This window comes from Rattus norvegicus, chromosome 15 (genome assembly GCF_021556685.1).
Source record: "Rattus norvegicus strain SHRSP/BbbUtx chromosome 15, alternate assembly SHRSP_T2T, whole genome shotgun sequence".
Classification (NCBI taxonomy): domain Eukaryota; kingdom Metazoa; phylum Chordata; class Mammalia; order Rodentia; family Muridae; genus Rattus; species Rattus norvegicus.
In genome coordinates, this window is record NC_141548.1 from 45508372 (window position 1) to 45536020 (window position 27649).

The 27649-nt window shown below is 39.7% G+C and overlaps 1 protein-coding gene across 13 annotated transcripts in view; it reads right to left on the reverse strand.

Annotated features, from left to right (window-relative positions):
- Nucleotides 1–4697: 4697 nt before the first annotated feature.
- Nucleotides 4698–27649, reverse strand: part of Cdca2 (cell division cycle associated 2) — a 46589-nt gene continuing 23637 nt past the window's right edge. For 8 of the 13 annotated variants that reach the window (NM_001431437.1, NM_001431438.1, NM_001431439.1 and 5 more), the window contains 4 exons: nucleotides 26211–26296; nucleotides 25059–25190; nucleotides 8856–9027; nucleotides 4698–6416 (listed from right to left, as the gene is read on the reverse strand). In NM_001431437.1, coding sequence (NP_001418366.1) covers nucleotides 5236–6416; nucleotides 8856–9027; nucleotides 25059–25190; nucleotides 26211–26296 — 1571 coding nt within the window. In that variant the 3' untranslated portion in view covers nucleotides 4698–5235. The remainder of the gene's footprint in view (nucleotides 6417–8855; nucleotides 9028–25058; nucleotides 25191–26210; nucleotides 26297–27649) is intronic. The other 5 variants (XM_087585772.1, XM_087585769.1, XM_087585771.1 and 2 more) reach the window with 1 other exon arrangement.

The following is a 27649-nucleotide window of genomic DNA, read 5'->3' on the forward strand; positions in this document are numbered from 1 at the left end:
TTAGGCTAGCAGTCTTTAGGGTCTGACCTTAGTTGAAGACATAAGAAAAACAATGTTCATTCAATGACAGTTATTACTCATCTCCTTCAACAATTAGGTTATTGCTGAATCACTAAAAAAATTAAAGGATTAAAGAAGCCCAAAAGTGACATACTAGACATACTTGAAATTGTTAGGTCATGGCACACTATGTTCGGTTTATGTAAGGTCTTGGAATTTTCCAGTGAATTTAAGAAAAAATTGTGTGTATGTATGTGCATAGCTGTTTATTTGAATTTAATAACAACTTCACTTCATCTAAAACTTGAAACCCAGAGTATGATTTGCTGGGGCCGAGATGTGACAGCAGGAGACTTTAAAAGGTGTTAGAAGATAAGACGTGTCTCTATATTTTTATTATGCTCAATTCTGTACTAGTCTTTCAAATTTATGCCCCACTAAGATGTACTCACTGGTTAAAACATAAGAGAAGGGGAAAAAAAAAAACCACAACAGAAGCCTATAGGAGATGAAGGCAGCCTGCACTCTGAAGAAATGCAAGGGTGTTTGTGAAGTATGAGCATTTTAAACACTTCCTAGGAAGCACAGGAGCCTGCCCCACAGAAGCTGGTCCCAGCTGGAGGGCGGAAGGGAGCTGGGGACCCCTTTATAAGCCCACCCTACACTGTTACTCTGCCTCTTGGAGAAAATAGAGCATCCAAAGTCTTCAAAACGCCTGCATACAGTAGCTGCTGAATAAATGCTAGAATGACTTGGTGCGGGGCAATCTGCCTCTGTTAAGAAACAGTTCTCAAATCTTAAGGTTACTTTTTGAGCATGGAATGACAGCTTTCATATTAAACCAAACTATAATGCTTTATGAAAATAAATGAAACACATTTACCTTTTGTAAAAAAAAAAAAAAAGGCAAACCTACTTTTGAACTTTGATGTAGAAGTCAATGTCTAAATAAAGCTAGTAACCTGGAAACAACGGGTTGAGGACAGAAGGTCATGATGCAAATGAACTGCAGTAAACCTTCACTGGGCTCAAGACCAGGCTTCCAGGGAAGCTGGCCTCCCACCCTTTCTCTGGATGCTTCTAATCCTGACTCATGGTCTCCAAAAGGGAGTGTAATCTGGGTAGAATGAAGGCCCCAGAGAGATTTGGTTAACCCTTTGCTTCATCTGGCTTCTAGTCCATCCCCATTCCCATAAGTAAACAGGGATACACTTCACAGCCAGAAGAGCCTTCAAGATGTTGTGATATTGGTAGAGTAAACACACAGACCAACAGAATAAGGCCCAGACACAGATTCATGATTTCAACAAGGATATCAACAATAGGTATCCAAGATGAACGGAAGTATGTATTTGTAAAAAGAACCATCTGGGGGCTGGGGATTTAGCTCAGTGGTAGAGCGCTTACCTAGGAAGCGCAAGGCCCTGGGTTCGGTCCCCAGCTCCGAAAAAAAAAAAAAAAAGAACCAAAAAAAAAAAAAAAAGAAAAAAAAAAAAAAGAACCATCTGATAACTTTATCCACAGCAAAGATGAGCTTTTCAACAAATGGTGCTTGCTGATTTCCACTTAAGAAGGCTACCCCACAACCTATGGCACACAGAAATGAACTCCAAGTAGACAGAAAACTGAATTAAGGAATATAACCATGAACCTTCTAGAAATCTTTGTCCTTAAGCTGGAGAAATGTTTTTTGTTTTTGGCTTTTTGAGACAGATCAGAAAAGGTTGGAACTCACTAAATATCCTAGGCTACCTTGGAAATCACAACAATCCTCCTGCCTCAGCCTCCCCAGTGCTAGGATTACTGACATGAAATACCATGCCTGGCTATCCTTAGGACACAAAAGACATGAATCATTAAAGAAAAAAGAAAGAAAGCAAAATAAATTTAAACTTCAACAAAATGAAAACCTTTTCTTCAAATGACAATACAAAGAAAACAAACAAACAAAAAAGAAGCCATAAACTGGGGAAAATATTTCTAAGAAAAAACTTAGTAAAGGAATTGTATCAAAGTATGGAAACTTTCAATTCAGCACTAATAACAAAGATCCTGGGTAAGACAACTGACAAGAATACGAGGAGAGCAAACAAAGCCAAGTGCTCATGATTCTCAGCCACTGGGAAATATAAATCGAGATCCAATCTCTAAGCAAGTATCCAAGATGAATGGAAGTATGTATTCATAAAAAGAGCCATCTGAACAGTATATAACTTTATCCACAACAAAGCCCCAAACCTTATAACCTAAATATGCAGAGTGAAGTAATATCGAGCAATAAACAGTGACAACCATTTATAACATGCAGCACAGATAAATCTCAAAAGCATCATGCTGTTTAAAAAATAGGCACAAAAGACTGATCAATCAATCAATAAATCAATCAATCACCTGAGATTCCATTTCTGTGACATTTTAGAAAAGGCAAAAGTACAACTGAATTCTAATCAACTGTAAAAGCTAGGGGTGAAGGTTAGATTGTTAGACATACTATTACTCTGCTGTCCAAATTGTACGCAACCATATACATTTTCTAAAATTCAGACAGTATGTTCTTTTTAAAGTCAGCTCTTGCAAGCTGTTTTACTTCAATAAACTGAACTTTTAAAGAAGGCTGAGATACTAGCTGTATGTCAGAGGAACTTTCCAGAATCTACAGAAGAGAACCTAGCTCCCACTTCAGCACTGGCATCATCTCGCAGAGCCTGTGACAAAAGCAGGAAACAAGTCACGTCCACATTCCACATGTCCAAATATGTAATGCCACATAGGGCTGAAAGACTGAGGGGCATCAGCGCTATCCATAGGAAGACTGACAGTCATGGTACTCTGTGGAGTAGAGGCTGCAAAATAATGTGTGTGTGTGTGTGTGTGTGTGTGTGTGTGTGTGTGTGTGTGTGTGTGTGTGCATACGCACACATGCATGAATAGACCACACTGACAGACCATACTTGCATGGGCACAAGAAGTCTGGAAGAGGCACAGCAGCTGAGTTTCTCTATACAGAAAGCTGTTTATATTTCATTTAAATTATGTTTCCTCTGATTTCTCCACACATGATCATCAATTCCTAATAAAAACCGACTAAAAATACTGGGAAGTTCAAGCAACAGTAGGTACAAGAAGCCCCAGCCTTCATGTTTGCACAGGGAAAAAAATTGCAGGAACCACACTGCCATCTTCTGGAAGAAATGAGAATACCTTCAAGGACAGAATCAAGGAAGACCAGAGACATTCTAAGCTAAGGATCCAGGGTTAGCTACTTCTAGAAAAAAAGATTTAAGGGAAAGAAAGTGTTTTCAGTTTACCACCAATGAAAACACATGGGGATGGGGAGGGGGCAACCGTGATCAGACACAGAAGTTAACTTTACACTAAGCTTCTGATACAGGCAAGATACAGATTATATTCCTTAATATTCCTTAAGAAACTAAGGCAGTGGTTCTCAACCTGTGGGTCACAACCCCTCTGGGGGTGAACAACCTTTTCACAGGGGTCACCTAACACCATTGGAAAACATTTTTATGATTCATAACAGTAGCAAGATCAGCTACAAAGTAGCAAGACATTAATAATTTTCTGGTTGGGGGTGGGGCATGAGGTTACAGCATTAGGAAGGTTGAGAACCACTGTCTAAGGGATATCTATGAATATTAACCAAGCCATTCATTTATAATGAAATATTTTAGGATGAACATAATTTGTAGAGTGGATTTACAGTTTTAATGTAGGTAATGGGAAATGAGACCAACTTTATTTACATTAGACAAACTGAGTCACCATCAGCTAGAACTTGGAGAACTCAGTTTGTAAACTGTTTCCCATCAGATGAAGCTGAGTTAACAGGGGCATAACAAAGAAAGGGAGGCAAACAGCAATCAATAAATAGCTTTTGAGCTTCATCCCAAACAAGGGCAAAAGACTAAAATTGTTGTTAAAACCTAAGACATGTTTCTAAGTTTGTTAAACATATTTCTAAGTTTGTGTTTGGGACCCTTACCCCTTTTAAAAAAAATCACTCAACCCAAAGTTTCTAAAACAAGCTAATTCTTTATCTTTTAAAGAGTGTATTTAGTGGTTCTGACTTAGTGACTACGTACACGGAAAAGCCCATACATGATTTACATGTAGAGATAAAAGAAAGTTTTGGACAATTCAGCCTTGAGCAGGAGAAATTGGGGATCATTTTGCCTGTTAATGTAAAATCCATCAGTTCTTCTCAGCAGGGACTCCAGACCTGGTGGTGCCAAGGCGGTAACAAATAGCTCCACCACCGAGGGGGAAATGGGCCGCCCAGCAGGAGCTTTCTTCCCCGAGTGTTATTTATAGGAGTTCTATTTGTTAACATGTTTCTGCTATCAGGCTGAAGGACAGCTAACGATTTAAAGGATTGCTGGGACCATTGTTTAATGATAAGACGATTTATGTACAGTTGCAGATTCTAGGTATACCTGCAGTTTCGGTATTTAAACTGTTACCGCCAAGACAAGGGGGTTGTGGCAAGCTTGGTGCTGAGGGAACAGGCAAGCAGTAGTAGAGATATTAGGACGACTGCAGGAAAATGCTCTGAGAAGAAATCAGCGACCTACACCAGGCTTCAGGTTGGCAAACACACATATTTTCTAGATCACTTTTAAGTTTCTACGTAAAATTAAATTTAATAGGAAACAATGAATTAAACTCAGAATTACCTGTGGTTGATTTGAACAATCTGAAAGAATGATTGCACAGTTATTTTTAATTACATATCCATTTACAATATTTTATCTATAGAGTTCCAGTCAATGAATTAAAATTTCAATACAGGGCCTCATTTTCACTTAATTAGCAAAGGAAAACTGATTTGAGACAATGAAGTCATCAAAGCTGGTCAATTTAACCAAAGGAAAGAGTAAGTCATTCTAAAGGATGTTTTCCAGAGCAGTCTAAGACTTTAGTGGTGAATGTGCACTAAAAGGAATAAAACTGCAGAAACACATTGTCGGATCTAGAAAGGAATGTTTTAACAAAATAAAGGCGAAACAAAAAGACAAATACATTTATAGAGGGAGAAGATAAGAAATTCACCTATTTCTACTTAAAGTCATCATAACTCAAATGATTTTTATTAGAAATGTGCAATGCACTGAAGTTTGAATAGGGATGAAGTAGAGCAGACAGGAAGCTGGGTCCCCTTCCTTAAGAGCCATCGTCAGGGGAATTGTCCCTGCCCTTGTTCTCCTGGGCCCAGCCTCCTCAGGGAAGCTGAGTGCCTTCCCCCTTCTTGAGAGAGGGTTTTCTCTTGAAGTGTGGTAGCTGAGTCATACTGTTACCATCTGAGAGGGCAGACAGGCAAAAGCTTTTCCTCCTCTTCCTGGGTAGCTCAGAAGAACCAACACCCTGGCTCTCACTGCCTGAGATAGATGGCAAGGGCCCTGGATTTTGTCCTGAGGATAGAGTCTCTTCTTTGGAGGATGTACTTTCAAATCCCCTGCTGTCTAAGGTACAAATTGTCATTCTCCTTTTTGTTTTCCGAAAAGTGGAAGGACTTGGAGACAGCCATACTAGCCCTGTATTTTCCAAGTCTTTCTGGAGCCTTGTGCTGCGTCTCACTTTGCTTTTACCCCTTGGTCTCTGAAAGCTTTGTTCTATGGTGTTAGACAGCTCTTCAATCAGCTGGGAATTCCCTAAACCAATCCCTACAGAGTTTTCCCCACTGCAGGAAGATGCAGGGTTCCTGTTTTGATCCAGGTATGAACTCTGACCCTCACAATACATAGTGTGTCTTCTCCACTTCCTTTCTCTACCACTAGCAGTGCTGCCATTTTCTGCACATTTCCTTCCCGCATTCTCACTGTGGCTTGTAGATTCTTTTGTATTTTCAATGAGGACATCTTCTGAACAGTTATGTTCTCTTTTTGAGTCAGTTGAGAAAGGGCTGCCCTGCAGATTTCCCTGTGGAGCTAGGCATTCACTCTCTTTCTCACACTTTATATTCATACTCTCTGAAATGGTAAGGATCTCACAAGGATTTTCCAAACTTTGACCAGCCTTGAGAAAGTCCTGGCTCTGAAGGCTGCCCAGAGGCTTTGGATTATTGGACACAATGTGACCGTGGTGGGTCACAGAAGCACAAGGCGCAAGACTGCTTTCGGTCTTAGTCCCGGTTTTTGGCTCCTTTGCACTTTGACGTTTACTCTCCGCTCTGTCTGCTCTGGTGTTCCCTTCACTGCCTGTGTCTCTGGTACCGGCATTTGGCCCTCCCTCAGAAGCAGCAGGGAGAGGCAATAAGTAACAGCACAAGTCAGAGACAACAGACTGATCAGGAGCTGGATCCAGCTCAGGTGGATCCTCCTTCTGTGGCAAGCATCTCTTCCTTTTCGTGGGAATTTCAAAAGAGGTTCCTTCTTCCAGCTCACCACGGATGTTGAAATCATCTATGGACATATAAACACTTAGATTCAATTACAAAGAACAGCGCAATGCCTGTTAAATAAGCAGTGTTTCACGTACATGAACGCACTCTCTATAACACTGTTGTTTTAAGCTTTCAGAACTTACATAGCCTACACTCATCACCTGGCCCCTGTTCTCATGCCTTCTCTGTCCCTCTTACTGTGCTGTTCTTGATCTCATCTGTCACTTTGTCCCTCTTACTGCCCTAGACCATAGGTAAAGAAAACTCTTCAACACATGAATTCTATATAAAGCATACAACTTCAGATTATGAAAACGAGACTGCTGTCCTAAGTAGCTTCCTTGTCACTAATGTGCTTCCATAGCATGAAGCCCAATAGTGTGAGACATTTACTATTTATCTGAAAAAAAAGAAAGGACATTACACCTTTCAAATTCTATGAATGTCTTCTTGAAACAAGGTGATAAAAATTAGAATTCTTAGGTACTTGAAGACAAAGCACCTAAACTGTATGGTACTCATGTTTCCCAATAATTCCTATATAATTGTAGACAGAGCCATGGGCCACAATCTCCAAGTCCAGCCCTTGTCCTTCTTTCTGACTAAATAAGCTTTGTCCTCTGGGTAGGAACATCACATGTAGCTTTGTGTATGTACTTCATGGGTGAGAAAACTACTAGTAAGGCTTGAAATTAACAAAAAATATGCTCTACAGCAGTGGTTCTCAGCCTTCCTAATGCTGTGACACTTTAATGCAGGTCCTCATGGTGTGTGACCCCCAACCACAAAATTATTTTTGTTGCTACTTCCTAACTGAATTGTGCTACCATTAAGAATCGTACTGTAAATATCTGTGTTTTCTGATGGTCTTAGGTGACCCCTGTAAAAGGGTCATTTGATCCCCAAGAAGCCTGCTGCAACTCACAGGTTAGGAACCACAGTTCTAGAGTAATACAGTTCTTAGGATTTTAAAATCAGTGCTATTAGATTCTATATCTATTATCCAAGATAATGTTTTTTAGCTCATCATTCAAGTAAATATAGAAAAGGTTTTAAATTAAACCAAAGGTGAAAGATACATAAAAAATAGTTAAACCTAAAGTTAAAAAAACCAGTTTCAATCTGAAAACACACCCATGCTGAGAGCAGGTAAAATACTATGTAGAGATTCATACAGCTCATGATTTACAATGACTACATGGGCAAGGTTCTTTTATAGCTTTAAAATTGGTACACACAAACACACACACACACTGTGTGTGTGTGTGTATTCCAGTATACAAGGGAAAAAAAAAGAAGAGGTTTTGGGGAGAGAAAATTACAGGAAGAGATGGAAAAAACTGGATTTGCTTCAAACCTTCTTTTCAGGTGACAAAGATTAATTATAGATTAAAAACACCATCGAAGTATTTTTTGGTGATGGAAGCAGTTACATTTTAATACACAAACAGAAATAAGGCCAGGTTTAGCAGGTAAAAATGGCAGACATCCTATTCCAAGGCAATCATCCTATGAGAAGGAAATGAGCCTAAAGTGAGTTATTCTGAGTAGCTGTTAAACTTTTGCTTTGTACTCATGTTGAGACACTGGTGGAAGCCAGAGTCCATGGTGATATACATAATTATTCTTGAATTCTCTAAGAAAGTAGGTAAAGATCATGTGACACAGGACAAAGGTAGCTACTTTAAAATGCTGCAAACAAAATTACCATGCTAAATGGAGGTACTTTTTTTTTTTTTTTTAAAAACAGTTTGAGCAAGAAAACTCAGTTTAAAACTTAGACATTCTAGGGACTAAAGAGATAGGTGGCTCAGTGGTTAAGAACATTTGTTACTCCTGCATGATGTGGGTTTGGTTTCCAGAACTCATGGCAGCTTACAACTATCTGTAACTCCAGTTTTGGGGATCTGATGTCATCTTCTGGTCATAGTAGGCACCAGGCATGCATATGGTACACATCCATTCAGACAAAACACTCATACACATAAAATAAATAAATCTTAAGATATAAATCAACTTGGTCTTTACTTGTGAATCACTTTCATGGTAATCAAGCTCAACTTATACATATTTCTATATTATAATTCTAAACAAATGTTATGAGGCAAGTGTTTTCTATTTTTTGTTATTACCATGCATTAATAATCAGTTATTTTGTGATAACACAACCAAACATAATTCATTATAATAAAATGCTTTAAGAAGCAAAAAGTAGATGAACAAAAATATCCCCCAAAATTGCATGCAAATTTTGTGTCTGGATTCTCTGATAAAGGTGAGAATTTCATCAGATTTTGAAAGAGAGTCTAAGTTCCTCACAGGTTCTAGACTTCAACTTCCTATACTGGTAACAAATTCAGTCTTATCTGTAAACGCGAATGGGAAATGGGAAGAGACAAAGAGTACAGTGGTTACAGAGAGGATGGGAGAGAAGATGTTAGAGGCTAGAGAGCAGCACCTGAGCACGTCCTCTGTGTGCAGTCAGCCAGAGGTGTCGCCTCAGAGACTTCAGGCAGCTCAGGAATGGGGCTCAGGAGTGGCTTCTTGGATGCGATGTCTCTTTGCCCATATAAGCACTTCTCAACACCCTTTTTCCCTTTTCTTTTCTTTTTTCTGTAACTTTTTAAAACCTGAAAAGATATGTATTAAGACACTGTAACTTGAGAATAATGCAACAATATGATAGACTCTAGCCTTTTATGTCTAAGATATTTCTTATCATTTTTTAAAGTCTGTGAGCTTTATTTTAAACAGAAAAACTTAAAATCAGTCATTCTGTTTAAAAAATTTAGGTTCAAATGCCAGAAAGGTAGCTTATATAAAGTCAGATAATCTATGAATCCTAACTCAATATTGTCCAATGAGCATTTGCCAAAGTAAAATGGCAGATTAGAAGCTATACAGTTGAACGAAGCTAATTTATAAGATTATTTATAACCGGATGTGATAACCTAAGATTAATCTAGCATGTAGGGTCTGAAGAAATGGCTCAGTGGTTAAGAACTCTGGCTGCTCTTCTCAGGTATCTCAGTTCAATTCCTAGCCCCCAGCATGGTGGCTCACAACTGTTTGTAACTCCAGTCTCAGAGGGTCCAATGGAACCAGGCACATATGTAGTCATATACACAAGCAAAACAATTATACAAAAAAAAAAAAAAAGAATCTAGTATGAGTTATCTACTGAAGTGCTATAGGAGCCTGCTCTCTGTTCATAAATCCTGTTAAAGAGAAAACAGGTGTTTAGATAATATTGAAAGGTAATATAAATCTGGATGAACTTCTGAAAGCAATAAATGAATTAATGATTAGTATAACAAGATCACACAGGCTTAGGATATAGCTTAGTGGAAGAGTACTTGCCTAGCTTGCAAAAGGCTCTGGGTTTGAGCTCTAGTAAAAGAGTCTAGGCCAGCACAATAAGAAGACAGCTGACTCTAAAAATGTGAATATCCACAAAAATTTTAAGTGTCTTAATAATAACTTTTGGAATGCAGGATTATATTTAATTCTGAATGCCCTACCAGCACTGAGAAATAGTTTTGTTTAAAAATGTTCCACATTGGGGGAAAAAAAAACTAACTTTAGGGAAATTAAAACATTATACTGAAACGAAGGAAGACTTTTAATAACAAAAGAAATGAAAGATACATTCAGACTTTCAACAGAAAACAGGTTTTGATAATTAATACTTCCAGAAAGTGAGTCCATCTAAACACTTAGGGAGGTAAAGCCAGTGGACAACATGTGTGCTGTGAGAACTAAAAGTAAATAGGATGTGGTATTTAAGGACTCTTGGTTTAAGAGCAGTTACTACACAGTCAGTCTCCAGGCACACAGGCACACAGGCACACAGTCAGTCTCCCGCCGACAGGCTCTCAGGACAAAATGCAAAGAAAGAACAATGTCCCACTCTAATCTTGGGGGCAAGCGCTCTAGCAGCAGAGTAAAAGAACAGTATTTGTAGGCAGTCAACAACAGATCACAGGCAGAAGGAAGCTGGCATATACGGCCCTGGCAACCATGCTGGGGCAGCTGCTAGTACAGCCCTGTGTAATACAGTGAACCCAGTCAGAGCAGTGTTGCCTGCATACCGAGGCCAGCAAGCACCTGTGAGCTTAACCTGAAGAAACTGCCCACAGGATTTTAGGTGAAACGATTGGTGGAAAGGAATGGCTGAGATTCAAGAACACAGAAACGGCACAGAACTCTATGTTCCTTGAGGTATCTATAGATAACTTGTAAAAACAAAACCAAACACAACATTCCATGCCAAAATAACTCTAGAATGCTATAAGATGAATGTTGCCCTTGGTGATATGCAATACATATTGAACATGTGATTTTGTGAGAAGTTCTCAGCATAAATAATCTCTATGCACATAAGTAAAGTGCTGGGTTAAATATTTTTTCATTAAACTTTCTTTTTTATGGAACATCTGTTGACATTTCATGGACTAGATGAGGAAATGCTGGCTTGGTCAGTGGATGTAGAAGCCAAGAGAAAAGAAATATTTTAAGGTGGGGTTCACAGATGTGTTGTAGAAGAGAAACATTTGGCCTTTGGGTTCAAATTCTATCATTTAACTGCCAAGTATAATCAACTGAATATCTTATTGTCCTCCCCCTGCAGAATGGGAATCACAGTAGAGTCCCCTACAGAAGGCTACAGTTATGTTGCCAAGATAGTATGCACAAGACCTGCACAAGTCCAAGGCAGCAAAATCCCAACATGAAGGAAGGGAAGTGGGCAAGTCCCATCCCTAGCCAGAAAGGTATTTACAAATAGTTGGTAGGAGTGCTATCAGTTTTCTTCAAAGAACAGTGTGTATGTAAACCACATGGCAGGCCTCATGCTATGAAGCAGACAGACAACAAAAATCAGACTCCATGTTTTTTAGTGGTGTTTTGCTTTTCTTACTTTTTTTTTTTTTTTTTTTTTGAGAAAGAAATTCTCAAAGAGGGAGCTCAAATGTGAATTGGTTAACACAAGACTTGACCATGTCCACCAGAGTTGGGTGCTAGTTATTATAAATCTTCCAAATTCTTTCCTGTTACTTTGAGAGGAAAAATACCTTAAGGAGATTTTAAATTGTTAAATAAAAGTATCTCTGGTTTACAATGTTTGGTAATGTATATTCTGTGCAATGGTTCCATCAAGCGAACAGCACAGCCATGACCTCACATATTCTAAAAACATGAATGTCAAAGAACATGAACTGTGTTGAGCTTACCTAAAATGTCAATGTGCTAGCTACTTTTATGTCAACCTGACACAAGCTAAAGCCATCTGAGAGGAGGGAACCTCAGTTAAGAAAATGCCTCTAAGGGGTTGGAGATTTGGCTCAGTGGTAGAGCGCTTGCCTAGGAAGCGCAAGGCCCTGGGTTCGGTCCCCAGCTCCGAAAAAAAAAAAGAACCCCCCCCAAAAAAGAAAAAGAAAATGCCTCTATAAGAGGTAAGCCTGTAGGGCATTTTCTTAGTGACTGATGGGGGAAGGCCAAACCCACTGAGGAACATACCATTCTTGGGCTGGTACTCCTGGGTTCTATAAGAAGGCAGGTCAAGTAACTCTCATGGAGCAGCCAGTAAGCAGCACCCTCCATGGCCTCTGTACCAGTTCCTACATCCAGTTTCCTGCCTTGCCTGACCTCTTTTGATGAACAGTGATATGGAAGTGTAAGTCAAATAAACCCTTTTCGCCCCAACATGCTTTTAGGTCACGGTATTTAATTACAACTATAGAAACCATAACTAAGACAAGTGATTAAGGGCTACAATTCTGTTTTAAAGTCATAAGCTAATAGACCAGCAAAATAAAAGATCTATCTTACACGTATATCTAAGCACTGATCTTATCCATAAGATCTGATCAGCTGACTAAGAACTGGCCCCAAACTGGAATTTACTTGAGTATAAAAACAAAAAACAAAACCACCTTTCTTACAGCACAATAACTAAAGATGTATGGAACCTTGGCAGAAGCCATGTGATCTGAAATGGTAAGGTTGGTTCAGGTCCTGGAGTGGATGGAAGACAATGGAAGGAACTTACCTCTACTTTTTTTTTTTTAACTTTTTTTTCCTTCTCTCCAAATCAGGTACATTTTTAACACAGGTCAGAAGGCAGAAGTAAATGTTTTTAATTTTTTCCAGTCACATAATTTATTTAAAAATGTTTTTAAACTTATCAAAAAATAGTCAGGGGAGGTAGCTGGAGAGATATGGCTCAGTGATTAAAGGCCACAGGTTATTTTTACAGAAGACCTGATGTCATTCCCAGCTTTCACATGGCAGGTCACACCCTACTGTTACTCCAATCCAGGGGATCACACCCCCTCCTCTGGTCTTAGGGCACCAGATACACAGTTGGTACACATCCACAGATGAATGAGCCCATACACATTTGGAAAAAAAATAAAAGGTTTGATGTGCTATCATGTGCTTCTAGTCCCACAGGAAAAAGGTGGAGGCAGGAGGACCACTGCGGCCCAGGAGTCCAATGCTGGCCTAGGCAGCACGATGAAATGTAATCTCAGAAGGAGACTGCAGATTCACTGCATCCTAGCACATGTACAGTCGACAAAACTGTACATCAAGAAGATTATAAAGCCCTGCTCTGATGCTGACACGGCTCCAATGAAGCAATGCAGTTCTTATATTTCTTTCGCTCAAAACACTCTGCTGCTGTCCTTTTAACTTCAAATAGCCCATGATAGAGAGAACCGTATACCGAATCCCATGTACCTACTTCAGCAATTAGAAACACAGAACTTAGGTTTCATTTATAATCCCCTATCCTTGGATTTTAATGGATATCACAGGGTATCATTTCATCTGAAAGAATCATTTTCTTATTAAAATAATTATAATAAAATGCAACAAGAAGTATTGATATAGAAAACCTAGAAAACCACTGAGAAAACCATGCTGTCTCAAAAATATGTGTCTCTTATTTACATAACCTCAAATAAAATGATAGTGTGGTTGTTAACAGGGGCTGTGGATAGGAAGGGGACAGGGCTATAAAACCACAACAGAAGAGGCTGTGTGGGTAACAGGTCTGGTATCCTGACTGCATTTGCACGCTAGCTGTGATCCTTTATTAGTTTTGCTAAGAGTCCTCATTAGGGAGAAGTGGACAAGAGCCCTTGTCATCCTTCCTTATTTCTTACAACTGCATATTTCTGAAAGTGATCTCAACGTTAAATACTCACAACTCAGCAATTTCCCCTAACTGTCTCTTCAATTTGTGGACTTCTTAGCTGGTTAAAAAAAAACCTCTTACAGTTGCCCAATTCAGGATTCCCATCAAGTCTACATAAAACCTACTTGGTTGATAAAGCTCTAAGTTTCTCTTACTCTGTGGAATTTTATTTTGGGGATACTGGTTGTAGTTGGCTAGTCCTGGTTGTCAACTTGACTATATCTGGAATGAACTACAATCAAGAATTGGAAAGCTCACCTGGGAACTTAATCTTGAGGCTGAGAGATACAAGTTTCTGACCTGGATCTTGGTATTGAGGCTATGAATCCCAGCAGGCCAAGGCAAGGAGATCTCTGAGTTCAAGGTCATCTGGGACAAAGCAAGTCCCAGATCCAGGCATGGTGGTACACACCTTTAATCTGGGACACATCTTCTGCTGGAGACCAGCATCACTGAGATGAAAGCTTCTGGGAAGTGTTTTCTGAGAGCACAAAGAAGCTGTGTTCCAGAGGTAGCCAAGGCTGTACCTCACGCTGCAGCTTTACTTGGTGCTGTGTAAGAGTCATCTAGGTGGTACTGGTTTTGAAGGTATGAAGGGGTTATGAAGAGCAGCTGAGGCTTGGCACTGTGAGAGACCATGGAAAGCCATTGGTGAAGGTGCAGCCTCAGTTGTAGTTGATGGCCCAGAACTGAAGGGGTCATGCAAAAGATTTTAGGCTTGGTACCACGAAGAGACCCTATGAGAGGTTACTGGTAAAGCCTGGTTGCAGCAGAAGACCCCAACATATCGGAGATGCCAGTACCATGGGATGATCACCAAGAAGAGCAGCAGCAATGAAGTAGATCAACCTGAGCTTAAGAGTACTAGAGAGGGCAGAGCTGGAGATGTGATGCCAGCCCTTTGGAGGAGCCCAGAAGATCATGTGTGGATCCCAGACATTGGAACAAGAAGCTGTAAATTGTCTTGGAGATTCCAAATTGTTCGAGATGCCAGGGTTGTGGGTTAACTGCTGAGGAAAGCTGCTAATGGAGTGGAACCAGCCCAGGAGAAAGGACTTTGTTGCAATCAACAAAGATGAAAAAGGCGTTGGAGATCTGAAGACTGCTTTGCCATCAGACATGGAGGTGCAGAGTTTGGAATTTGCCAAAGTGGTTTCCTGTCTTGCTTTGGGGATTACAGTTAAGTGATTGGATGAACCTCAGAAGAGACTTTGAACTTTAGACTTTTAATATTGTTGAGACTGCTGTAGACTATGGGGGCTTTGGAGTTGGAGTACAGACTGAGCCTGCATAATGTCATCGAGAGGCTTTACCCAGCAACTGATGGTAACAGATGCAGAGACCCACAGCCAACATTAGGCAGAGCTTGGGGAATTCTGTGGAAGAAGGGGTCAAAGGATTTAAGGAGCCAGAGAGGTCAAGGTACCACAAGAAAACCTACAGAATCAACTAACATGGGCTCAAAGGGGAACAGAGACTGAACCACGAACAGAGAATATGCATGGGATGGACCCAGCCCCTCAGTACATAGATGCTGATCACTTACTAAATGTCCTGGAAAATGATCAAGTTATGTATATGAGAAATGGTCGCAGACCTTGGGGCAAAGACAGATCACATACATGAATATTTAAGCAGAACAGTGGTGTGTGATGAGTGCCAATTAGAAGACTGAGCCATTATTGAAAACAGAAGGCTTGATGATCCAAGTAAGTCAGCATCAGGTTGGGTGCCCGCATTGTTTGTTATGTATGCCTCTGCCATGCATGAGGCATGTCCCTTTGGTGTGAAAAACTATTCATTTGTTGGTTCATTGAGGATGCTCTGACTGATTCACCATGGTGGGTCTGATTGAACTGTGGAAATGATGGAACATTCAATCAATAGCTGGTCAGCTGGCCACTATTCCTTTGCTAAGTATGCTAAAGTATGCTATTAAGGCTCTTTTCAAAGTCCCGTGCTCAACAGACTTAAACCCTTTCCAGAGAAATGCAACATAAATTAGGACTTTAATTTTAGAATTTTAGTAAATATTCCTTAAATACGTAAAAGACAATCAAATTTGTGAATCAGAAGACAAAAGTTATTTGCAAAAACCAAGCCTATTTAATTGGCTTTTATACTATAGTCTTTTTAAGTAGGCAATTGTTTAATATTACTTTCAATGGGTTTCACTGTAATGTAATAGGAGCCTTCACCACACTAAATGGATGATATTTGCATACATTAGAATATAGAAAAATCTCAATATTATTTGGCCCACGAAGGAGACATGATTCAATAGTATTCAGCCCACAAAGGAGACAGTGTCTAGAAAGGGGGAGAAGGATTCTTTGTTGTTACTGACACACTGAGGGTAATGAATTCATTGTGTTGGTTATCTGGGTTATAACTTCTTTTGTTGTTCAGATTTTATTTTCATGCCAGGGAGTGGCACTATTAGAATGTGTGGCCTTGTTGGAGGAAGTGTGTCACTGTGGGGATGGGCTTGGAGATCTTCCTCCTAGCTGCCTGAGGATGCCCTGTCCCTGTCTTCCTTCAGATGAAGGTGTAGAACTCTCAGCTCCTCCTGTACCATGCCTGCCTGGATGCTCTGCCTTGACGATAATGGACTGAACCTCTGAACCTGTAAGCCAGCCCCAATTAAATGTTGTCCTTATAAGAGTTTCCTTGGTCATGGTGTCTGTCCACAGCAGTAAAACCCTAAGACACTGGAAGAGGGAGCTTTAAAAGACCACTTACTTGATGCGTAATTCTCCCAGAATTATCTGAAGTCTGGATTTGGGTAGCTATAGTCATGGTGTATCTTTACGTACCTATGTCTACTATAACATGGTTTCACTAACTTTTGACAAACATTAATTAACAGGTACAAACTGTGTAACTGACAAATTACAATTGCATACATTATGGTACACAATATATTTTGATATATACATACATCTCACAATGATTAAATCAAGCTAATTAACAGATCTGTCACAAACTTTCTTTGTTGAGAACACTTAAGCTGTGATTAGGAATTTCCCAGTTGAGTTCTTTACCATGGATACCTTGTGTGGTTTACTTCAGAAAGGACCCCTTCTTCCTTTTAGATGGGGCCTCAATATATATATAGCCTTGGTTGGCCTGGAGCTACTTGTGGCAATCTTCCTGCCTCAGCCTGAGTGCTGGGATTACAAGTATGTGCCACTCTGCCTGGTAAATTATACTCTTTAACAAGTGCTCGATCTGCACTAACCTACAGCCTTCACCAATCAGTATCTGACTCACTACTTCTGAATCTAACTTTTAAAATGTCAGACTCTGCAATTGTTTCTTTGTGTCTGCTAATTTCAATTAACACAACATCCCACAGGCTTAAAACATGGTGTTGCAAATGACAGTACTCCGTGTTTGTGACCAGATAGTTTTACAGTGACTAAATACACCTTCTTTCCCATCTGTCCTTCCATGTACACTTGGGTTAACTACATGTTGGCCATTACAAATAACATAAGCATAGGAGTTTAGCTATCCTTTTGACAGCCGACTTCATTTCTCAATACCCAGAAGTGGGACTGCTGGGTCACAGTGTTTTCTACAATGGATATCTTTCTTTAGATTCTCAACAAAAAATCCACCATCACTCATTAGTAGTACAGGCACAATTTCATGTATATGTTGACTATTTGTATATCCTCTTGAGAAATATTATCCATGTCCTTTGCTCATTCTGTCTGTTTCTCCCTCCATCCATTCTTTGCTCATTTTAAAAGTCAGGGTTATTTCTTGCTTTTGGGTTCCTTAACTATTTTGACTATCCTTTGTCATATATAGTCTGGACATACCTTTTAGACCCCACAATGCCTCACACTTTGCTAAGTGTTCCTTCTGCTATCCCACCAACTTATTTAATAATAAATTAGCAGCTTAGACAGACGACTTCTCACTCACAACTGAGCTGAAACTACTCAACTATTTGCCTGCAATGGAGTGCAGGCTTTATTCTCCATTTCAGAAGAATGAACTGGAATGCTAAATGCACTTCTGGACCAGGCGTTATTACCAATTTACATGGTACTCCCTGTCCCACGCTCATCTTTCGGTGTTCTGTAATGACTTCAGATAGCAAAGTCTCCTTTAATAAGACCTCAGTTATTTGGAGCTTTCTTGTTTGCACTAGAGCATAGACCCAGGCTCACTCTCCACACATGCTGCTGTAAATCTGAGAATCCTTTCCTCCTTGGAACCCAGGTCTCTTTTACCTGGCAGGAAGGTACAGCAGTGGGACCAGGGAGACTTGTTCTTCCTTATTATCAATAGAAAATTCTTTTAAATGGAAAATATTGATAAACCCATACTGATAACTTCCCTTTAAATTCAATGGTTTTTTCCTTTTGAGATGAGGTTTCTCTGTGAAGCCCTGGCTGTCCTGGAACTTACTCTATAGAACAGACTGGCCTCGAACTCAGCCTCTGCCTCCCAAGTGCTGGGATTAAAGGCATTTGCTGCTGCCATGACCACCATCTGGCTCCAAACTTAGTCTTAGTCATACATAGAGAAGTCATAATTTTTTAACTTTTTAAAAAAAGATTTATTTTATGTTAGTCTGTGTGTGGAGACAGAGTTGCAGTTAATTTGTAAACTGCTATGTGGGTGCTGGGAATTGAACCTGGGTCCTCTGGAAGAGAAATCAGTACTCTTAAGCACTGAGTCATCAATCCAGCCCTGGGGCATTAATTCTAAATAAAAATAAAAATTGTTTATACCTTAAACTAACTTCTTCTATTAGTGTCTCACACTGTTTCTTTGTACTTTTAGTCCTTAATTATATTGTAACATATTTAATTTCCAGCTTTAAAAGCTTTTTAAGGTTAAGCTACAAACTTGATATAGCAAAATTGCTTCATTCTGATCCCAATTTTTAAAAGAATTCTGTTACTTATTGTCATATAAAACATATACATGGCTCCAAAGCCTAATCTAAAAAATTGTATGTATTCTCCTATTCTAGTTACCAGCTCCTATAGGCTAATGAGCTTACATTTTTTTCTTTAAAAATCACAGTGTATGTGTATACATGCTATAGCATGTATGTGGAGGTTAGCACACAACTTTGAGGGGAACAGATTTTTGTCTTCCACAGGTAGATCAGGTAGGTCAAACTCAGGTCCCAGGGCTTGGTTTGACTAAAGTCCCGGGACCTGAGCCAGCCAGGTGACCTTATCAGGTAAGCACTGCTGCCAGTCCTGAATAAACTGGGTTTGACTTCTTTTCTTTTTAAAGGAAATAAAAACAAAAACCCCACAACTCTGTATTATGTGTGTTTGCATTATATATACATATTCTTGTTTCCTTAGATAATGGCAGTCCAGCTATTAGAACCAATCTACCAAAGTCATCACAGGCTTAGTAGGTGTAGTGGTTTGAAAAAGAATGGCCCCCACACTCCTGTATTTGAATGCTTGGACTATAGAGCACTTTTGGGAGATGTAGTATTGTCAGAATAGGTATGGCTTTATTGGAAGAACTGTGTTGCTGCTGGCGTCAGTTCAGTAACACACAGTTCTTTTCCTGCTACCTGTGGATCAAGATGTAGAACTCTCAGGTCCTTCTTCAGCACCAGGTCTCATTGCATACTGTCATTCTTCCCGCCATAATGGTCTAAACCTCTGAAACTAAGCCAGCCCCAATTAAATGGTTTCCATTTTAAGAGGTGCCACAGTCATGGTATCTCTTCACAGCAATAAAAGCCCTGACTGGACAGTAGGCTAACATTATTTTCATCATTCTAGATGCTTCAAGTTTAAGATCAATGTGTTGGCTGGTCCATCCTAAGTCCTAGGTCCCTGGTTTGCAGATGGCCTTCTGCACCTGCACATTGTGTTTAAGAACCACTGGTGTTATATCTACATTTTTACTTCTCATAAGAACAGTTAGATTTGATTAGAACCTATCCCCAATGACCTCATTTTAGCTTAACTTCTATAAAGACCATTTTAAGTGCTACATGAAAATGTGACTTAATGAGAGAGAAGTGGTAGAGCTTAGTGGTAGAGTGCTTGCCTAGCAAGCGCAAGGCCCTGGGTTCGGTCCCCAGCTCCCCCCCCCACCCCCCCCCAAAAAAAAGAAAAAAAAAAAGAAAATGTGACTTAATGAGAGAGAAGCAGTAACTGTTTTCTTAAACAGAGTTTATAACTTTTTTTGCTAAGTATGTAAGTGAGAATATTCTGGCATCATTCCACAGTAGCATATGGGAGTTCTCTTCACTATTTTTTACAGCTTTGTAATACTTACTCTGTGGATAGTCTATTTTATCAATCAAATCTCATATCGGGTGACATTTGGTTTGTGCTTAATCTTCTGCCTTACAGAGATAAGATAAATGACTTTGGACACATCTTTTTGTGTTGATGTCAGTGGATCTTTGAGACATTCCCAGAATCAGGAATACTATGTCAAAGGGTAAATGAATATTAGATTCAGTCAGATCCTCCCAAATTTACCTCTGCCCAGATCTACATCACCCAGAGAAATTTGAGCGTACCTTTTTGTCCACTGCTACCAACTTCTAAATCTCTGCTAGCCCCTGCTACAGGGGACATTCCTTATTCCAATGATCAAATGGTTGCTGAAAGTGTAATAGTCTTTCCACACCCAGAAAGCATTTTGATTTCTGCGAAATGTGATGCCTCTTGGACTGTCTTTCTACAAGCAAACTCCACTCTTCAATCATCTGTGTGCTTTAGTTTCATACTGACATGTCTATGTCCTGCCTGTCTACTGAACCAGGAGTGCTGGTTTGTATGAGATCTCATAGAAGTTTCAGAGATCTGAATACTTGAGTCTCCTGTTGGTAGCTGTTGGGGAGGATTAGGAGGTTAGGCCTTACTGGGGAAAGTATGTCATGAGGGTGGATTTTGAAGTTTAAAAAACAAAACAAGGGGGTTGGGGATTTGGCTCAGTGGTAGAGCACTTGCCTAGCAAGCACAAGGCCCTGGGTTTGGTCCCCAGCTCTGAAAAAAAAGAAGAAAAAACAAAACAAAACAAAACAAACAACAAAAAAACCCAACAACATCCCACACCATTTGGACTTAGTTCTCTCTGCTTCCTGCTTACAGATGGAGATGTGAGCTCTTGGTCTCTACTCTAAGTTCCTGCCTATCTAGCTTAAACTATCCCTATGGAACCTATGACCAAATAAATGTTTTCATAAATTACCCTGGTCATTGTGTTTTGCCATAGCAACCGAATGGTAACTAAGAGAACATGGATTCTTAGGTTCTTTTAAAGCCCTTTTGTATTTTTTACTTATCAATTAAGATTTCCTCCTTCCTTTCTGAACTGTAGTGAAGTCCCTTGGATAGGTTATCCACTTCTCCTAAGATATAAGTCTTTCTTACACTCTACTTTTTGGAAGTTCCCTTCTTCTCCAGTCTGACTACTATTATATATTCACACACGCATATAAATATATATAGATCTGGGGAAGAATTGTGGTAAAGACGGAGTTATCTTTCTTTAAATATAAGCAAACAGTGAATTAATACAATATTGAACAGCCTCAGATTGACTTTTCTTCAACCAATGATGATACATACACAATTAAACAAGCACAAAAGTATTTCCTACAACCTATCACTTAGCACTGTACATATACAAAAGGCAAGGCCTCAACAACTACAAAGCCATTCTATTTCTGCTGTTGCTCTTTTAAAGTTCTGTATCAGAGTACAGATAGCCATTAAGCCATCTGAGATGAACCATGATGGGTTTGAGATGTAAGCTACTCATCATGTTGATAAGAGATAGCCCAGGAACACCTGTGCTCAACCCTAGGCTCAGAATTAATAAGGGAGAAGCTACGATCTCTCTTTTAATGCTTCCCTTAGTGATTATGTTCTGTTTTACTTCAGATTGGGTCTTTTATTTAGATTTTAAAATTACCCATATGATGGCAGTCATTATACTAGAATATCCCACAATAGGCTCAAATATACAAAATGAAAAGAGAACATGAGTGAGCAAAGGCAGCCAGTGGTCAGTTACCCACCTTACACAGGTCCTGTGGGGATGTTTAGAACTTTATAGGCATCAGTGACAGAAAAGGTCAAGGGTTCAAGGACAACTTTTATCTCTAGGTCTGATACTTCCTGGACAGTTGCTTTCAATGTTTGTACATTTTTATTCCACACAGCTTCCTTACTAGAACCCCAGCAAGACTTTGTGGACAGTTAAGTTTACCAGACCCAGTGTCTAGCTCTTCCTGCTGCCTGCTGATCTGGATGTAGATCTCTTAGCTGCTCCTCCAGCACCATGTCTGTCTGCATGCTGCCATGCTTCCTGCCATGATAATGCAAGAAACCTCTGAAGCGGTAGGGAAGTGCCAATGAAAAGAACTTTTTTATAAGAGTTGCCTTGGTCAGAGTGTCTTTTCACAGTTACAGAACGGTGACTAAGACACTGACCTTCTTCTTGACCATGAGGAAATAGTGCCTTTTCCTGTACTTGGGAACCATCCAGGTGTTTCAGGACCAAAGTGTAGCAATTCCCCGAGTTGAAATCATCCATGCTACATTGGAGGGGAATGTCAGCTCTTAGCCAGCTGACCCACCTCTGCCCTGGTACGGATGACATATGAGCACTGTGGCCATCTGTCCATAAGGGCATGGACCACTTACGAGATCAATGGCCCAGCAGCCTTAAGAAGTCAGAGGGAGGTGCACAACCACCTGCAACCTCCCAAATCTCAATTTTTATAATTATTTTTCTGTCCGCTTTTTATAGAATCCCTTTAATTTCTTTAACCTAACAAAATATGCATGTTTCTTCTAGTCTCTGAGGTCAAGCTTTTATTTTGTTTGTAAATTATTAGTATTGCTCTCTTCTATTAAACAAATTGGTACCAGTCAATGATCAAATTCTTCTTAGGAACAGATTACGCCCTAAAAGTGTTTCCTGTGTACTCCAGCTCAGTGTCTTTACTCTATGGCAATTTTCCTTGGGAACTTCATGTGTGGTCAGATGGGGTGTGGCAGGGCAAGGTAGGGCAGCTGCAGCTTAAGTCTTGGGTGTTAGGCTTTGTGTTAGGGTAAGAGTTGGCTGTCAAGATTGTGGGAATTTACAAATACCAGAATAGGGCTTTAACCTAGATGGCAACATCTGTTCTTAACATCAGGGTGGGAAAGGGGGATTGCATGCCAACTGGTACAGACTATTTCATATATAAGACGTTAATCTTTTTTTTTTTTTCAGTACTACTTCTCACGCTTCTCATCCATTGTACCTGCCAATTCTGGGCCAGAGTCTCTTGGGATTCCCATAGGCAGGCTGGTTCCCAGATCCCTCTAGTTCCTTTCCTAGCACATTCTGAACTGTAAATCTTTCCACCTCTTCTATCCATCAACATGCTCCCATCTGCCTTGTCTTCTAGAGATTCATTGAAGGCTGTCATCTGTTGCTTAACACCCCTTCTCATTGCTATTCTACCTCTACTGCTTATCCTACATCAATTACAGTCATCCAGCAGGGTCTTAGAAGGGATTAGGGCAATCTAATGTTGATTCCTTCCTGAATTTTCTAGCCAGTGCTAGGAAGAAATACATATGCACTTTTTGTAACTGTGTTTTTTAAAGCTATAGATTAAAAAAAAAATCAATTTTTTTTGCAACAAGTGTCATGTATACCATTGAATGAACACAGACTTTTAAAGCAAGATAATCTTCCATCATTTCCCTAAGCCTAAAAAAGAAAAGCAGGAAAATGCAATTTCTTCTGAATTTGATGACTCAGAGGTATTTGTGCTAATCAATAAGGAAAAGTAATCTTTTTGTGTCATGGAACAAGAGAGAAGTTCACAGAATTTTTATGTGGTTTTCCTGAGGAGCTGGACTAATTTTAGAATAGTGACTTTAGATGGGCTTTAGAAGGTGTGTAGAATAGGCATTTGGACATAAACTTACAAATCAAGAAGACATGGTTTTAAAACTTGATCATTAATAGCCATGCTGTATAAGAAGTCACAGAAAGTAAATGATTTACAAGGGCAGAGAGTAGAATTCTAAGGAATACATATGCTAAGAATGTGTGCAAGAAAAATCAACTTTTAATAAATATTACAAGTGAGTGTTTTATTATGTTAAATGCTTTTGAAATGTCTATTGCAAGTAATACCATAAAGTTTGCACTGATCTTAATAATTAATAACTAAATGACCATATTTATTGGAAAAGTTATTCAGGCAAAGTGCAAGATAAGATTCAATTTCAGGTAACATCTGAAGCCATGACTTCAGATGGAACCACTCCCACACCTGTATCTCGGCAGTGCCAATAGATGGCAGAAGGAATAACTAATGTGGAGCTGAACTGTTGCTAGGTAGACCAGCTGGCTGAAAAGGACACAGAAATGCAATTAATATAAGAACGGATGAAATAGCTCAAGAAATTCAGGAAACCTAGGAAGCAAAACTGTGGATATCTGAAAGCTTAAGAGTAGCCAGAGAATCAGGATATTATTATTGGTAGAATGACTGTGTAAGTAAGGGACGGGATAAAATGGATGATGGATAGACACAAGGCTCAGCTTAGAGAGGAGGCTAGGTATTTCTGAGCAAGCATCACCAGAAGGCCAAGGGGAAAAAATGGTATTAAAGATGTTGAATCAGCTAAGCACACAACAGTGATAGCACCTGCAAAGTTGGCTTCCAATCTTTTCTTTAGATAGAGGTGACTTAGAGGCTACAGGTCCAAGTAGCAGCTGATTCACTCATTCCTCCTACCAGACACCAGGCAGGTACCGGCCAAGTGTAGCCAGTGTGCATGTGCATGGCCAGTTACAAGGAAAGTTTAAAGATGAAGGAGCTGAGGGCACCGAGTGTCAGGGCTGCTATTATTATGCTGGCACGGTGCAGCATCATATCCCGGAGCAGCTCACAGTGCAGGAGTTATGTGGACCCCTTCACAGAGGACTGGTCGGTCCTACAGCCATTCTTTTGTGGTAGCCATTCTGTCACTGTCACAAATAACAGGCAAAGTTCAATGAATATGTGCTTAAAAACCTGGCTTGAGTATAGCCTGGCTGATTGTACCTGGGAGAATAAGAAAGCAACTTTTGCAGGTGCCCATGCAACCTTTTCCTGAGGATCAAAAGCATTAAAGGTAAGATATGTACGTCCATGAAGACTTTTAAGAGCTGGGCACGATGCTGAAGTTCCCAGCACTGGGCATTGAGGGAGAAAGATGGTAGATGCAAGGCCAACCTGGGCTACATAGTAATACATGGGAAAAAAAAAAAAAAAAGGTAGACCACTTAAGGTGAATAATCCCTCATGTCTATTGCTCCTGTGCTGGATGACATTAAAATGAAGAGGATGCAGAGCTAGCCTCAGGTAATTAGCAAAGACACTTCCCTGATCCTTCATCATACACCAAGACATGGAGCACACCATATGTATTAAGATGTGGAAAGCATTCTTGCCTGTTTCTTTTTAGGAAGTGTTTTGCTTGTATGCTTTTTTTCTTGAGATTTCCTCCTGTTTATCTTCTCTTTACAGGGCTCAGCTTGTGTAGTGTACGAGTTGCAAACACCTGTTCCTGCAGAACTCAGCAACTGGTATAAAGGGAACAAAGTAAGGACAAGTAAATAAAACGGTCAGTCACCTTTCATGATGTGGCCCAGTTTTCACTTTAACCTTTTTCCTATGATAGGCCCATCCTGCTTGCCCCCACCTTCAGTGCTTGGTACTAAGACCCAGACTGGGTACCCACTCTATCACTGAGCCACACCTCCTATCCACTTTTATATTTTGTTAGAGGTACATTAACCCAAATTAAAAGAGGGAATTACTAATTAACATTCGTCAACTTATCAAGCATAGAGTCAGAACGATATTATATTAGGAAGAAAAAAGTAGTAAGAACTAGTGGCTTATTAATTCACCAGGTATTTATTTACTGTTATTATCTTGTAATAAATTAGGCTAGACCATACGATTTTCATCAGAAGACCCAATAATAGTGTATGTATGCTTATATACAAAGATATGGACAAAGATCCAATTACATGTAACTTAATGAACAAAAGACATGTAGCCAATGCGAGTGACACCTACATACTGTCAGGTGAATGCCACCGTAGAACACAAACTAAAACAGTTTAAACAGGCATGTACTAGAGCAGGTGGTAGTGGTACACACTTTTAATCCTGGCACTCAGGAGGCAGACAGGCGGATCTCTGTGAGTTCAAGGTCAGCCTGGTGACAGAGGGAGTTCCAGACAGCTAGGGCTACACAGAGAAACCCTGTCTTGAAAAACCAACACCTCCCCCGGTCCCCGACCCTCCCTACACACAAAGCATGTACTTAGTTACTTTTTGGCTCTTAATTTTATGTGGATCTTTTCATACAGATCTAAAACTAAATTAACAAGTAGCTTGCTTTTCACAGTCATACAATTCTGAAGGGAAGTTCTTGTTCTAGTGGACTTTCGTACTAGAATTAAAATCAAATTAGCAAGGCATGATTGCAGGTTTCAGAGGAGTGAGACAAAATACTAATTCTTAACAGCACCCATCAAAAATCAGAATTTTCTCCATCACCATGAGCACGAAGATTTAATATAAGCATTTACCTTTCTTCTGTGAGAAGTCCGTGTAGATCTACCAACACTATAGACTATTTCTTCATCCTTATTTAAAGGACTGCAAGTGTTAGTGCCTGATAACAGGAAACAAGCAAAATTAGGTTCTTAGCACAAAACCAACACGAATCACATGGATAAAGAACTTTATAGTGTTTTTTGCATCACATTTGCTCTTAAATGCCATATTTAGGACAGATAATTAATAAGAGCAGTGAGAGAGACCCAGATGAGGGTTTAAAGAGTTGCTGAATACACAGACTGAGTACAATAAAAGCATGAAACAGAACACACAACTGCACCTTACACATGCCTGACATTTAGAAAAGACAGTGTAATATGTTCAAAGCTTAGAACATGACAGACTAGAGTCAAAACTTTACCTGTGACTTAGTAATTTACAGGTTTAGAGTCACAAACGCAGGCTACAGCAGTAAGAAGACATCGAAGGATCTCAGAAAGGCGGACACATGAATACAGGGTCCATAATCCAAGTACTCACAGGATGGCTTTGTCAGCCAAGTGTGGTATGCCAGAAAAACCAGGAAACATTTTTGTTTTATGATCACAAAAGACATATACTTGGTAAGTATATGCAATGAGAATGCCATGCTAATGGTGGATAAGACTTTTGGCCATTTAGGAATGGTCCTTACAGTTCAAACTGTTTCACTTCCTCAGTTGTACAATCAGAGAAATCTATTATTGATCCTAGGTTGGCTAAGAGATCAGCAGCACTGTGCATTATCAACTTGAAGCAGAGAAAGCCCATTTAAGTTCAATGAGGATGATTATCAAGTATGACACTTGCAATAGAAAGAAGGGATAATTTTTCATACACAGTATTTGATTTTCTTAAAATCAAGAACATACTGTTGTACCACATATAAAAATTTATAAGAATAAAGAGATTAAATTTTATGTGCTAAAAAGAATTAAGGCACTAGGGAGGCAGCTCAGTTGTCAAAGTGCTCCTTGAGCAGGAGAACTTGGGTTTGATGCCCAGAACCCATATAAAAAAGCCAGGTATTGGGGGTGGAGAGATGGCTCAGCAATTAAGAGTATTTGCTGCTCTTATAGAGGGTCAAGTTCAGTACCCACACCGGAAGACTCATAACTCCCAGGAGGATCTGCCATCCTCTTCTAAGCCCTGCAGGTATGGCATACATAAACATGGGTAGCAATACATATAAATATAAGTAAATCTAAAACAAAAAATAAAAGGGCATCTTATGGCAAAAGAGCAATCTGAAGGCCGGGAGGATTCTGACATTCCAGATAAGCGGGTTCCTAGAGTTTGCCAGACAACCATCTAGTCTAATAACCAAGCCCATCTCAAAAAGCAAAGTGGGTGCTAGGCAAGGCTGCACGTACGCTTAATAATCTCAATGCCATGGGGGAAGTGAAGACAGGACGATCACTGGCACTTG